Below are 15595 nucleotides of genomic sequence, written 5' to 3'. Positions count from 1 at the left end.
GTCCATTCCAAATTCAAACTAGGGGAGGCTATGTATATTTCATCACCTTTATTGATGATTATTCAAGACTAGCCCAAGTCTATTTGATGCAGCGCAAATCAGAATCCTTTGAAAATTTCAAACTATTCAAGGCATTTGCAGAAACGCGTCATAGTAAGACTATAAAAGCCTTACGATCTGATCGAGGAGGCGAGTACCTTAGTGATGAATTTTTGGGCTACTTAGCGGAAGCTGGGATTGAATCCCAACTGACTGCACCTGGCACTCCTCAACAAAATGGAGTTGCGGAAAGGAGAAATCGAACATTTCTTGAAATGGTTCGATCAATGATGTGTTATGCTCAGTTGCCAAAATTCCTTTGGGGGTTTGCGCTAGAAACAGCGTGTTATACCCACAATAACTTACCTACAAAGTCAGCGCCTAAAACACCTCATGAGTTGTGGACTGGGCGCAAGCCCAACCTAGAACATCTCAAGATATGGGGTTGTCCGGCGCATGTGCTACTTAAAGATCCAAGTAAATTGGACTCTCGCACAGAGGTATGTTTGTTTGTGGGATATGCCAAAGGAACAAAAGGCTATGAATTCTATAGTCCTCAAGACAACAAAGTATTTGCAAGCACAAATGCAAAGTTCTTGGAAGAGGAGTATATTAAGAATCAAAAACCCAGAAGTGTAATCACTCTTGAAGAAATGAGAGATGATGACGTTCCAATTACACAAGAGAAAACTCCACAAGAAAATATTGCACCACGTAATACAACTTCTACTCCTACGATTGTAGAGCCTCGTCATAGTGGGAGGGTTTCAAAAGAACCGGAAAGGTGGATTGGTCTGGGAGAGTCTTCAGACTCAGTTTCCGGACATCTGGAACCTGACCCCTGGAACTACAAAGAAGCAATAAATGATTTGGATAGTCTCAACTGGATTGAGGCAATGGATTCCGAGTTACAATCAATGGAGGATAAGGACGTTTACGACCTTGAAAATCTACCCGAAGGCTACATTGCCATTGGAAGTAAGTGGGTATTCAAGCGTAAAAGGGGTCCGGATGGGAAGGTTAAATTGTTCAAAGCTAGATTAGTGGCAAAGGGTTATACCCAGAGAGAAGGCATCGATTATGATGAGACCTTCTCACCCGTCGCTATGCTTAAATCAATTCGGATTCTCCTATCCATCGCAGCCTACATGGACTGGGAAGTTTGGCAAATGGATGTCAAGACCGCCTTCTTGCATGGCAGTCTTGAGGAAACCATTTACATGAAACAACCCGAGGGCTATGAAGTTAAGGGCAAGGAGCACATGGTGTGGAAGCTTAAAAGATCCATTTATGGACTCAAGCAAGCATCCAGAGCATGGAACATGTGCTTCGATAAAACTGTTAAATCATTTGGTTTTGATCAGTGCCCAGAAGAGAGTTGCGTATATAAGAAAGTTGAAGGTGCAAATGTGGTGTTCTTGGTACTTTACGTGGATGACATCTTACTAATTGGAAATAATAATAAGATGTTGTCGTCCGTAAGAAACTGGTTGTCTACCCAGTTTGAGATGAAGGACTTGGGAGATGCGGGACACATTCTAGGAATCAAAGTGATCAGAGATCGCAAGAAAAGAATGTTGTGCTTGTCTCAAGAATCCTACATCGATACTGTACTACAACGTTTTAGCATGGAGAATTCCAAGAAGGGTTTCGTTCCTTTCAGACATGAAATTCATCTATCAAAGGAGATGTGTCCTACGACACATACAGAGATAGAAGACATGAAAAAGGTTCCATATGCCTCGGCAGTTGGAAGTCTCATGTATGCTATGTTGTGTACACGACCTGATATATGCTTTGCCGTAGGCATGGTGGCTAGGTATCAATCGAACCCTGGCCAAGGACATTAGACTGCAGTAAAGAATATACTCAAGTACCTGAAGAGGACTAAAGAGTATGTTCTAGTTTACAAGGCATCTGATCTATGTCCGATGGGGTACACGGATTCAGATTTTCAATCTGATCGTGATTCGAGGAAGTCTACTTCTGGTTATGTGTTCACCTTGGGATGTGGAGCCGTTATATGGAAGAGTGCAAAGCAGAAATGCATTGCGGACTCGACCATGGAAGCCGAGTATGTAGCTGCTTCTGAAGCTGCAAAATAGGTTGTATGGCTCAAGAACTTCCTAAAGGAGTTGGGTGTGATTCAGAGTTTGCCCAAGAGCATCACGGTATATTGTGATAACTCTGGAGCTGTTGCAAACTCAAAGGAACCACGATCCCATAAGGCAAGCAAACACATTGAGAGGAAGTATCATATCATTCGGGAGATTGTACAGAGAGGTGACATACAAGTAGTCAAGATTGCAACAGAAAACAACCTTGCTGATCCTTTCACGAAAGCCCTCTCGGGTGGGACGTTCAATCGTCATATGGAAGGGATAGGTGTTAGATGCATTAAAGACTCAGACCTGCTTTCTCTATAAGTGGGAGAAATTGAAGAAACATTGACAGTAGTATACTCGAAAGCATGTTTTGAGTATAAGTGGGAGATTGTTGGAACATATATACTAAAAAGCATTTTTCGAGTTTTTGAATTTGATAAATTGCTTGTATATTGTAAACACTCTTCATTTAATGAGAATAATAAATGTTTTCTTCACACTGTGTATTTTACTTTAATGGGTATTGACAGTATTTAATTATATATTAAATTATATAATTAAAACGTCGGAAAGTAAAATCAGTCTAAGTCTTCTACATTGAAGGTTGGGTCGTGGAACAGGTCATCACAGTAGGTGGCCCAACCGGTACCTTGTAGAAGTAAAACTTTTTCACAACCTAGATAGGCTTTGGCTACCTATCGTGAAAGGTTGCAGTGTCCATCCGAAAGTCGTCTTTACCTTGAGAATGACTAGTGACACTGGTATGGTATAGCATTGAATGGATCTAAAGTATAGACACGTCTTTGTTGCTATCTACTGTAAGACGATGTCTTGGAGATTTAATATTTCCTAATCTTTGTAATAATATAGGACACACGTTATTTAATCATACGCTGCTTTGACTTATCAATAGGTGCGGGTTTTTCGTAACCCAATATTCGTGATATCTTGGGTAGTAGTAATTAATAACTAGAATGGTGTCCGTTTTATTATTACATTGAATCGTGTGCCCGCGTGGTTTGACTATATCCCCAAGAGGTGTTCGAGAGAAGTTCTATTATTCGGAAACCCGACCGGTTTGGATTTAATCCAAGAATAAATAGAAAAGGAAAAGTATATTTTAATATACATCTCGTACTAGACAAACTCTTGGAAATAAAAAGATATTAATTAATTTAAAGTCTATAGCAGACTTCAAAATTAATTAATGGATATAGAAAGTCTTAGACACGGGAAATAATATATTAAAGAGGTTAACCCGGATTGCTTGTAATCACGGATTGGATGGGCGGTCAATATTTCTTCTATAGTAGCACAAGAAATATTCCATTGGCCTTATATTAAATTATGAGTTATAATTTAATTAGTAAAGAAGGTCCAATGGGGGAGGCCCAATCCAAGCCCCATAGATCCCTAACCTAGCCCATCATAAACTCTATAAATAAGAATATAAGGAGATGAGACAAATGTTATCACAAACCCTAGCCTCCACACTTGGCTTTCTTGTCTTCTCCTTCAAGATTCTTATAATTTCTAAGAGATTCCTCCCACAAGGAATTTAGATCTATAGAGTTAAGGGTCATAGGTTAGAAGATCTTTGGTCTTGCATTCACAATCAAGCTTCAAGATCTACACGTGGAGAAGTAGCAAGCCACTTCGATTCTTTGGAGAATCATTGTTGTAAGTATTCAACAACATAATTTAATTTAAATTATGTGATTAATTGCGCAATTATATGTTTCTACATGTTCAAGCATGAAATTGAATCGACCCACATAATCACCTAAATAGATTCTTTTGTGGATTTATTTAATTTGCAATTTCCGCTGCGATTATCCCCAACACTTAAGTAGATCACATTGATCGAACCACGTAAGTGTTTCTTGTGCTTTACATTCATCGCTTCTTGTTGTTTGATTGAGGAAGTTCAATTCCTAACATAATTGAATAAGCTAAAAACATAGATTGGAGTGAAAACAATTGGCACATAAAACAAAAGCAAATAAAACTCGTAGGTTGAATCCTTGTCGTTCTTGATGTTCTTGCTTCTTTCTCCAACCCTTTGCACAATGAAGAACTCTCAAATTTATGCTATGGAAGTTGATACAATCGGATTTTGCACTGTTTTAAGACCATTATTTGGTCCGTTTTTTTATGTCAAAGTCACTCTACACGTCCATTATTTGCATATTTTGTCTATTTTGGTATTTTGACGTGTTTTGTGAGAAACGTGCTTAATTGAGCCGAAAAAGGGAGCCAAAACTCAGAATCTGGAAATCCAGAGTCAGACGGCGACCGGCGACCGCCGCGGATGTGTGCGGCGACCGCCGGCGCCCTGCGGGCAGATCAATGCAGCGGTCTGCCTCCGAAGGAACAGACTCTCTGGACTCCAACGCGGCGACCGCCGGCCAAAGTGCGGTGGCCCGCCAGAGAAAGGCGGTGAATCCGAGAAGCCCTAGATTTGCGCCCAGATTTACCATAATTTGGAGATCTTTTCCTTCTACAACAAGGGTTGGTTTTTCCCTATAAATAAGACCTCAAGCTTCATCAAAAAGAGAGAACTTCTACTTGCAAAAATACTTCACAGAGATCAAGACCTAGAGTACTTCAATTGTGCAAGGAGTTGGAGAAGGATTTCAAGAACATTAAGAACAACAAGGATTCAACCTACGGGTTTTATTTGCTTTAGTTTTGTGTTCAAATTGTCTTCCCTTCAATCTATGTTTTTAGCTTATTCAATTATGTGCAACTAAACTCATAGGATTTTAGGGATGTGTTAGTAACGACTTTGGTTATACAAATTCCTTTTTCTATTTAATATCCGTTTTGTTTTTACTTTGTTTCTTCCCTAAGTATTCTTGATACTGCATGATTGAGTGACACAATCTTGTATGATTTAATATAACTTGCTTCATAACTGTGACAGAGTTCTAGCGAGTTAGATTCACTTAGTAGACACTACAGTTAGCTTCCCTTAAACCGGCACTGTTAATTGAGAGTGGGGACTTTTCAAGGGTCTTAGGCGCTTTTTGGAGTTACGTGTTAGGCTTGACAACCCTAACTTTGTAATCAACGTTTGTATCGCATGAGCATAAACTAGGTGACTCGTTCTTTCAAAGTAAAAACTGTGCTAGGGTATTGTAGTTGGAATTTTGTATAACCATAACTATGAACACACATCCCTGGGATTCCCTTATCTCTATCATCTTTCTCCTTATTTTATTTGCTTTTAGTTGGCCTATGCTTTTTATTGTTTTTAGTTTTTCAAAAGTTTTCAAAACCTACTTGTTTTTCCATATAGTAATTGAGTCTTAGTAGAGGATAGACACTTTGTGTTTGCCTTCCCCGTGTTCGATATCCGGTACTAACCTTTAGCTATACTATATAAACTCTGTATACTTGCAGGTTTATTTAGTGCTAATAAAAAGTGCATCAGAAGTAATTGGCTAAAGAAGATGAAAGATTAGGGTTGGAGGAGGAGCTATGAAAGCTCCCCTTTTTGGGGCTATGGAAGGGTTGAATTCTATGAATGAGGTTATGAGGTATATATAGGCTTGAGAAGGATTTAAATTTGGTAATAAGTTTCCTCCAAGCATTAGGAAAGATGTAATTTTCGTTCCTCATAGTAGAATGAAAAGATTTAGCTTCACAAGGTAATATCTTCTTTCCTTCTTCAAATTTCCGCCTACACTGTAGCTGACAACTATGCGCGACTTTGGTAAAACGGCCATAACTCTCTCCACAGAACTCCAATTGAAGTGATTATTGTACCATCTTGAAGCTCTTTTCAAGACGAAGAGAATGGTGTGTAGAACGCTCAGATCGGACTTCAGGATCGCCGGAAAATTGAGTATAAAGACAGCTGTCGTGTGCCGCGTTTTTGTGGCAGGCCGCCGCACCTTGGCCGGCGGTCGCCGCGCGTAGTCTAGAAGCTTCTGACTCCTTGTGGCGGTCGCCACGCACTTTCTGGCGGTCGCCGGGCATGTCTTTGTCTCCGCTAAGCGCCGGCGGTCGCCGGACGCCACCTGAAGCTCTCCAGATTTCCTACTTTCGCGTTTTAACTCACTTTTTTGGCTCAAATATGCACATTTCTCACAAAACATGTCAAAATACCAAAATAGATAAAATATGCAAATAATGGACATGTAATGCAACTTTGATATTAAAAACGGACCACAAAATGACCTTAAAATAGTGCAAAATGCAAGCGTATCAATGACCTGCGTCATTTGCAGTTCAGTGAGATTGCTGAGCTCAGGAGTGACCAGTGAAGGAGCTTCCGATTGTACCTCTTGGGACCTGCTGGCACTTCCCCTAGCCATACGCAGCGCGGCCTTCTGCCCAATCGGGCGACGGCGGCGGGAGGATGATTGAGGTGTCGGGATCTCTGCCTCGGCTTCAGGGAGTTCGTGGGAACCAGCATTGTTGTTGTACTCGCCGAAGGCATTGATCTTCGTCCGCTTCAGCCAGCCAGCTTCAACACCCACAGTAAACTTGGGGAAAAACTCCACCACAAGAAAAACCTGCCAATATTTGAACTCCCCGAACCCCTCTTCACGGTCGGGGAACTGCTAGTGAGACATAAGCTTCACATCCTCGGAGGTCATGCCGTTGGTTACCGAGCGGATGTTGTTTTGGTAGATGCCGGCAAATTGGTTGAGATGCCTACTCAGCCGCTCCCACTGTTTCTGGCATTGCTCTCCATCGTGAGGCTTTCCGTCGGCCGATATGAATTCGAGGTAGCTTTGGCTATAGGCCACCACATTCTGTCGATATGCTGGTTGGACGAGACGTATGGATCCTCGACTACACTGATCCATGCCTTTGCTAGCGCGAGTGCGCGACGCACTCCTGAATGCTCAAGACGGTCCTCTTTCTCCCGCCGCCTTCCTCCTCCCCCGCCCCACCATTGGTCGCCGCACACGAGCTAGTGGCCTTGCTCTTCCCCGGCCTCCGCGTCCTCACCACTGGCGCTGCTGGCTACGTGGCTGGCTCCGTCCTCGGAGATATCCCCAACTCCTCAAAAGAGAACATCTCGATGCCAGAGAACTGAGTCTCCGGGGGAGTACGCTGGGGAGAATCACTAGACAATAAATCCATATAGGGGCGATATACATTGTCCCTAGGTGATTGGGGGACCCCCTGCCTGCCCCCCCTTCCCCCCCCCCCCCCCCGGCCAGCGGCAGGGGATCCCTGTTGCATCTGGGGCATCATCCCCGGCATTTGTTGCATCTGGGGAATCGTCCCCGGCATCGCGGCAGGCATCCCCAACATTTGTTGCATCTGGGACATCATCATCCGGAGCATATTGTAGTACCCGAGCATCATCCCCGCCATTTGGGGTTGCTGCATCATCGTCGTCATTCTGGGCATCATCCCGGACATTGGTGCACTTTCGCAGGCATTTCCCCCAACTCGAGAAGGAAAAGTCGGCGTTTGTGACTTGTTCGTAGCGGGGGAATCACTATCGTGGTGCTCCATTTATCTTGAAAAGAAATGAATGTGGAGAGAGAGAAACTTGTTAAAACAAGTGGTGTGAATGAAATGAGGTTCAACGAGCCGTATATATAGAGTTTGTAAAAAAAAATTAAAAAATCGCATTGGGACGTCAGCCGGCCACGTCCGTCGGTCTGCCACAATGGCAGACGTCCGCCCGGCGTCGCGACGGACGTCCCGGAAATGCCGCGGATCTCCCGCGTCCGCATCAGACGTCCGTCTCCGTCTCCTTCACGCCTAATGGCGGACGTCGCCGACGGACGTCCGGCACGCCGGTCCGACGCTCGTCGGGATGTCCGGTGTTGGAAATGCTTTAACTTAGATGATGAAGTAACCTTTTTTTGAAAACTTCACCCCAGATATAGATATTAATATTTATGAAAATCCTAAATGAAATGTTTTAATTAGGGTGTCTCCGGTGGCGCCCCTCCCACTCGCCCTTCCCACAAAAACTGCATGCCACGTCAGCACTAGCCCTTCCCATTCCACTACCACATCACTAGCCCTTCCCACTAGCCCTTCCACTAGCCCTTCCCACAATTAAATTAATTCACAATTAAATTAAAATTCACGGAATTAAAATTCGACACAAATACGAACGGGAAATACGAATATTTCACTAAAAAAAACATACATCATTCGGAAAAAAAAAATCACATAGTAGATAGAAAAAAAAAACAACCACATCAGTGTCCACCCCTCCGCGTCCAAACCTCTTCGATGATATACTCCTGAAGTCGAATATGAGCATTTCTTTGCCGCATGTCGGCAAATGCGCGCAACCGCTCAACCTCTCCATGAGGTACCCCCATGTTCACATTCGCGGTGGCCACGCCGTGGCTTGGACCGGCACCCGTGTCATCTTCGCTGGTCCACTGAGTCAGTTCGTCCCCTTCACTTTCGACAATCATGTTGTGCAAAATGATACACGCGTACATGATGTCGCCGATGTTGGGAATATACCACTGCCGTGCCGGACCCCTCACCATCGCCCATCGACTCTGGAGCGCACCAAATGCGCGCTCAACATCCTTGCGCGCTGCCTCCTGCCGGGTCGCAAAGTAGGACTTCTTTGACCCGATCGCATGCTTGATCTTCTTCACAAAGACGGGCCAGTTTGGGTATATCCCATCCGCCAATAAGTATTCCATGTTGTGCTGGTTGTCGTTGGCGACGAAACTGATGGCGGGACCAACGCCATTGCACTGATCGTTGAACAGGGGCGACAACTGGAGGACGTTGATGTCGTTGTTCGACCCGGCCACTCCAAAATAAGCATGCCATATCCATAGCCGGTAGTCAGCTACAGCTTCAAGGATCATCGTGGGATGCTTGGCTTTGAAGCCGGAAGTGTGTATCCCCTTCCAGGCGGCGGGGCAGTTTCTCCACTCCCAATGCATACAATCGATGCTGCCCAACATCCCAGGGAACCCGTGCACCGACCCGTGCATATTAATCAGCCGCTGGCAGTCTTCGGGGCTCGGACGCCGAAGATACTGATCCCCGAATATCGCTCTAACGCCCGCGCAAAACTCCAACAGACACTCGACGGCTGAAGACTCCCCAATGTGGAGGTACTCGTCGAACATGTCGGCCGGGCCTCCGTACGCCAGTTGCCTGATTGCGGCCGTACACTTCTGTATTGGCGTGTGTTCGGGTTTGCCAGCCGCATCCTCCCTGATCCTGAAAAACTCGTACCTTCTCTCTAATGCACCAACGATATGCATAAACAGAGGACGATGCATCCTAAAACGTCGGCGGAATAAGGCATCCCCAAAACGCGGCTGCGGAGCAAAGTAGTCCTCATACAACCGAATATGTGTAGCAATGTGGTCCCGGGGTGCATGCCGTCGGCCATGGATCGGCCGAGGCACGGCCGCCGCCGCCTGCTGCCTCTGCCGGATCCGTCGATCAATCGCCTCTTGTACAGCGAGATCCAATTCATCATCACTATCACTAGCGCCTCCGCCACTACCACCCGCACGACTACTCGCCATTATAGATAATTGAAAAAGAGGTTAGAGAGAGAAACTTGTCAACACAAGTGGTGTGAATGAAATGATGTTGGAGGAGCCCTATTTATAGAGTTTTTAAATAAATAAAAAAAAAAATTCCGGACGTCCGACCGGGACGTCCGACCTTCGCCACAGTGGCGGACGTCCGGTCGGACGTCGACGCAAAGGGCGAGCCCTTCGCAGGGGCACTCAGAACGGGCGTGGGCGCCCTTCCCGCTCCCTACTGCGGACGTCTGGTCGAACGTCGCCGACAGGCGACCGGAAGGGGCGCCGGTGGATATACCCTTAGATGTCAAACAATTCATCACAATTTTATGGAGTATCAACTTTACTCAAATCACGTATCAATAATCAACGGAGAGAGATTTCATTGATATTGTTAAACCCTAGTAAAAATTTATAGGGATTTAGGTCTCAAGAATGTCTAACGTGGTGGTTGTCGACAACGGCGGCGGCCTGATTAAAGCCGGCATCGGCGGCGAGCGTGACCCCGCCTGCGTGGTCCCCAACTGCACCGCCCGCCCCTCCTCCTCCAAAAAATGGCTCCTCGCCGACCAGCTCCTCTCCCCCTCCGAAGACCTAACCTCCGCCACCCTCCGCCGCCCCATGGACCGCGGCCACCTCATCAATCCCGACCTCCAGTCCTCCCTCTGGTCCCACCTCTTCACCAATCTCCTCAAAATCACCCCCTCCGCCTCCTCCCTCCTCCTCACCGAGCCTCTCTTCACCCTCCCCTCCATCCGCCGCGCCGTCGACGAGATCATCTTCGAGGACTTCAATTTCCGCGCGCTCTTCGTCGCCGACTCGCCCTCGCTCGTCCACCTCTACGAGGCCTCGCGCCGCCCCTCCGGCCTGCTGTCGAAGGCGCAGTGCAGCCTCGTCGTCGACTGCGGCTTCAGCTTCACGCACGCCGCGCCCGTGCTGCAGAATTTCACGCTCAATTACGGGGTCAAGAGGCTGGATCTCGGCGGGAAGGCGCTCACTAATTACCTGAAGGAGCTCGTCAGCTACAGGAGCGTGAATGTGATGGATGAGAGCTTCATCATGGATGATGTCAAGGAGAAGCTCTGTTTTGTCTCCCTTGATGTCCATAGGGACCTCAACATTGCAAGGTCTGCTATTCTTTTTTCTCTCTCTTTTGCTCTACGCATTCATGAGATTTTAGTTTCCAGGAGATTCGGATTTGATATATAATGCTGGTATTTTATTACTTGATTGAAATCTGAAGTGATGGTTGGAGCTATTTGTAGACTGATAATGAATTGGGGATAACTTTCTGTAAATGGAAACATCCATATTTTTATGGGACAGATGGAAATGAAAAATGCACATATTTTTATGGGACGGGGGGAGTAGTTCATACTTTTCAGGGACTGAGGGTGTAGTATCTATTACGTGTACGGTTCATGTTTATGTTTTGCTACAGATTAACAACTCAATATGATTACAAGCTGGCCATTATTTGACAATGTGGGCAATAGCCGGAAGGATATTTGATATCTATCTGTGTCTGGGACTGGGACTGGGACTGGGACTGGGACTGGGACTGGGACTTCTATAATATCCATTTGATGGTTTAACACTAATACATTTATTACCATATTAGGTAATTGCCTTGTACAATCATGTGATGCGATCTTCCCCTTTAAAGTTTTCTGTGATCAGGAATATTGTGGTATTGAACGACGTTCTGTGATGGGGTTGTGCAGTAGTTTTTTTTGTGTACGACTTGAGAACCGTTTCCTTATTTACTTGCTTGGAATCAATTTTCAGGAGACCTGGAAAAAACAATTTGTTTAGGTGTAGTTACGTGCTTCCAGATGGCATTACTCATACGAAGGGATTTGTGAAAGATGTTGATGAAACAAAGCGATACTTAAGCTTGGATGAAAATGAAGCCCCTTCTTCCCCTGAAGGAGGAAAGGATTATGCCGACCTACAGGATGGTAGTGACAACCCCCAGCACAAAAGAAGCACTGACCTAACAAATACTGTAGAGATTTCTCTCTTCATAATGTTTGAAATCTATCCATATTCAAACTTTTAGTAATTATCCCTTTCCGCAGGAATTTTCCTTGACGAATGAGCGGTTCCTCGTCCCAGAGATGATATTTCGACCAGCTGATTTGGGTAGCGCTTCCAGTCCATATTTTGTCTTTACACGTTAATACTTAAGATTTAGGTCGTTACATAAGCATGTTTTGTTTTAATCGCTCTGTTTTGTGGCAAAAACCCATAATTTTGTTGTTTTCTTTTGTCCGTTATCATTCTATTTCACAAACTGCACCATGATATAACGTTATTAATGAAGTTCAGTTGTTAACTATGTTTCTCAGGAATGAACCAGGCAGGACTTGCGGAATGCATTGTTCGAGCAGTTAATTCGTGTCATCCTCATCTTCACCCTGTGTTATATGAGAGGTAATGATTCTGGATTGCCACTGGATTGTCACCTGTTATGTGATCAATAATTATACTTTGAGTTTGACCTAAACTATTGTTCTGATTTTACCAAATGCTTCTTTGTCTATGATGTGTAGTATCATTTTGACTGGTGGAACCACATTATTCCCTCGATTTGCCCAAAGACTGTAAGCATCATTTCTGTTCTCAGACTAAAAATGGTTCTCCATGATCACTTACTCTAATAGCTTGTTATGTTACCAGAGAGAAGGAGCTTCGGCCTTTAGTCCCAAACGAATATGAAGTGAAGATCGCTACTCAAGAAGAGTGAAGTCTTTTTTTTTTCGAAGAACTATTCATATATTTTGTATGTTTTACTGTTAATAATACTATGTTACTTTTCTTCCACAGTCCAATATTAGGTGTTTGGAGAGGGGGGTCACTCTTAGCATCTAGTCCTGATTTTGAATCAATGTGTGTCACCAAGGCTGAGTACGAGGAGCTGGGATCCGCTAGGTGTCACAGGAGATTCTTTCACTAGCTTAAAGATGATTAAGGTTATCCCTACAGTCTTTTTCTTTGCAACTCTCCTTCTCTTGGTTGACTAAATAAGTGAACTTTCACTGTTATATAAGTATGAACTGAATGTTATTTTACCAATAATGAAATGAAAAATGCCCTTACTTGACTCATTAGACATGTTTTATTAGTAATAGTATCTAAGTAATGGAAATAGATTGGATATGCAAAAAATGTGGCTCTATTAAATTTCTAAGTCTACATTAGGGATGAACATTTATGTTTCATTTACCTTCAAATATCTAATTTGTATGTTTAATGATTTAGAACTAACCAGAGCATTTATCTATCCAACCTCAGTTTTCAATCACCTTCCAATTGCATTGACCTGTCTTAGCATGTTTTATTCATAGGAAAGACACCAATGATCAGATAAAACTTCAAACTGCTCACTAAGGTTTGTTGCTTCAAGAGAAGTCCGATTTGGAAAATTCAAATGAGCTGTACCAAACTGAAACTTGTCCCCACTCCCCAATGCAATTAGGATTCGATTGAACACATTTTCTTCCATTCTCTTGGCTATGTACACATGTATGCAAAACACAAGAGACAAGACATAGATGTATGAACTAATGTCTGGTTTGTATGTTTGGTCACTCTACTCCAAAGTTTAAACCATGGTTCTTGTATCCTCTTACCCTTAAATCATATCCTACTTTGTAGGCTATGGAGGTGTACAAAATGAAATCCATGGAGGAGACGTCACCACGGAATTACTAATGAAATCGTACAATGCTCAATACCATTCAATTCATTGTAGCACTCTATCAACTCCCTGGCACAACCGGTCAACTACCATATAAAGTCGGACAACTGCTGTATAAAGTCCAGGTTTGTTAATGTTGATGAAGTCTAAAGATGTGCTTCCTTGAAACGGTTGGGATTTCTCGATATTTAGTGGGCTACGAAATACATACTCTACACTGAGTCGAGGCATCAGGAGAAGGTTGTTAATTCTGTGACTACAAATATAGCTGCCAGCAGAGGTTGTGTATCAGTCAACTCACTTTTCATGGCGGTCCTCTTCCATGTTCACGTCGAAGAGAAAATCATGGTCGCTTTTTTCGTTTGAAGAGTAACAGATGATATCAGAGTCGACCTGAGATACCATTGAAGTGTAGAAAATGGATTTGTCACCCCCAATGGATAATGATTGTGATTTCTTACTTAAAATGGAGACAAAATATCGAGATATTTATGGTTGTGGTAGTGAGAAAAGCAGATGTCCTATGTTTATATTTGAAGGACTATCTTGTTTTTGAATTATTCTAACACTGCCATATAATGTCTACTGATATCTCCTCTCACTGTTAATTTAGGGAGCAGATTTTGCTATATTAATTTTTTGTGTGTCCCACCTTCAAACTGTTGATAACAATATATAGGAGTATGATGCATGTGTCAAATAACGCAGCTATGTGTATGATGGAATAGAACATGTGGTACCTACTACTATATCATACCTATCACGACATGACATGATTAACAAAGGAATGATGCTCTCAACATGAATTTCAATTTACCTTTTTTTATCTTAATTACCAAGAGTAAATGCGGCTCATTGATTATTCTTCGCGCTAATTTGTAGGCTCTTCGATGGGTGGGACAACTAGTTCAAGGATTTAAGGTTGCTCCATATTTAAAAGTAACGATCGATTCTCTAACTATTTGATTAAGGATGGATGAGTTCCATGACACTCTTTAGTTCTAGCATTCCAAATTAAAATAATGTAAGTTCTAGCATTCCAAATTAAAATAATGTAAAACGAGATGCAAAGTTTAGAAATGACAACTTGATTTTGGTAATCTCCAACAATGACATCATTCATGATACCATGGTCTTTTATTAGGCTTTTTTTTAAAAAGTAATCCTAAGGGCCTTTCTACTGCAGGCTCTCAGTCACGATGCACTTATCGGCGAGATCTTAGTGCATGAATTGGGGGAGGGTTCGCATTGTACTGATGAACTCGATAAAGATGCGCAATGAGCTTGTTAGCCTCGTTGGATGAAATGTTGTTGAGATTCATACTCCTATTGGGAAATTTTTGTTTTATAATGATTTAAATGTGGGTAGGAGAATTTTTTATGGGTCAGAATGACATATTTTTAGACAAGTATAAACATTATTGAATGATAAAAAATTAGATAGAAGTCCATTGAGTAATTGATATATTTTGAATAGTAATTTAATTTTGAAACTAAAAATTATTTTGCTCAAATTTTTTAATAAAATTGGTCGAATGCGCCCCGATAGTATATCGTCCCCTCGGAGTCGGAACGGAACGAAAACTCCACCGCATTGCAGATACTCTGAATCACTTTCTTTTATTTCAGTTAATCTTGATTCAAATTTGAAAACAACAATATCCAATTTAAATTGTTTTTATAATGAGAGACGGATATGTGGGTATTTTGTCATGTACCGATTAATTATATGATATGACATAATTCATCTTTCAGACTCTGTGCATTAATTTATGCAGAGGATCTGTTATAATAATATATGATGCTATTACCTAACCAAAAAAAAAAAGACTTTTTTTAAGGGCACCACAATGGGGCGGACTATACGAAGCCCTAAGCCCCGCCCTACGCATCACCACATCAGCATTTTATCATCCGCCTCTTCCACCTGCAATGGGGCGGACTATAACCCGCCCTATAGTTTTTTCTTCTATTTTGTATTTAATTTATGTTTGTAAATATATCAAGCTAAATAAATAAATAAATAAAGCAACACAATTAAAAGGGAAATCCTACATTTACTTAATTTTATAAAAAAAGTTATAAAATTAGGAGAAAAAAAAAGTGCACTGCATATAAAAAAGAGACTAGTCTAAAGTAATCCCAACTTGCGGCTGAGGCCATCGATCATCCGTTGGAGGGACGCGATTTGAGCCGGGTTGGTCGCCTGCATGAGGGCGTTGTGCGTGTCCAACAACGTCCTATAGTCAGAG

General features: G+C 42.9%; 1 protein-coding gene across 2 annotated transcripts; it reads left to right on the top strand.

Annotated features, from left to right (window-relative positions):
* The first annotated feature begins 9969 nt into the window (after window positions 1–9969).
* On the top strand, window positions 9970–13994 carry ARP6 (actin-related protein 6). 2 transcript variants are annotated; one of them, XR_016130156.1, is made up of 9 exons: window positions 9970–10767; window positions 11429–11648; window positions 11722–11785; window positions 11992–12076; window positions 12196–12246; window positions 12323–12385; window positions 12470–12615; window positions 12991–13199; window positions 13301–13994. XR_016130156.1 is itself a non-coding variant. In XM_048088647.2 (8 exons), exons 1-7 carry the CDS (start codon window positions 10076–10078, stop codon window positions 12597–12599), a joined length of 1305 nt encoding a protein of 434 aa, XP_047944604.1. In that variant the 5' UTR covers window positions 9971–10075; the 3' UTR covers window positions 12600–12615; window positions 13301–13994. The 2 variants fall into 2 exon arrangements, 1 of the variants encoding a protein (XP_047944604.1); XM_048088647.2 differs by lacking the exon at window positions 12991–13199 and having other exon boundaries at window positions 9971–10767.
* Window positions 13995–15595: the final 1601 nt, after the last annotated feature.

Source organism: Salvia hispanica, chromosome 5 (genome assembly GCF_029641045.1).
Source record: "Salvia hispanica isolate PSC_SH4W2 chromosome 5, Shi_PSC_v1, whole genome shotgun sequence".
Taxonomy (NCBI): Eukaryota; Viridiplantae; Streptophyta; class Magnoliopsida; order Lamiales; family Lamiaceae; genus Salvia; species Salvia hispanica.
The sequence above is the reverse complement of the archived record's forward strand: the minus strand, read 5'-3'. Positions and strand labels throughout refer to the sequence as shown.

Bases quoted from the DNA above. Each gene is read 5' to 3' on its own strand.
- ARP6 (XM_048088647.2), top strand. From the start codon at position 10,076: ATGTCTAACGTGGTGGTTGTCGACAACGGCGGCGGCCTGATTAAAGCC. The intron at 10,768-11,428 runs GTCTGCTATTCT...ATCAATTTTCAG, and splicing joins AGGGACCTCAACATTGCAAG to GAGACCTGGAAAAAACAATT. The intron at 12,386-12,469 runs GTGAAGTCTTTT...TTTCTTCCACAG, and splicing joins AAGATCGCTACTCAAGAAGA to TCCAATATTAGGTGTTTGGA.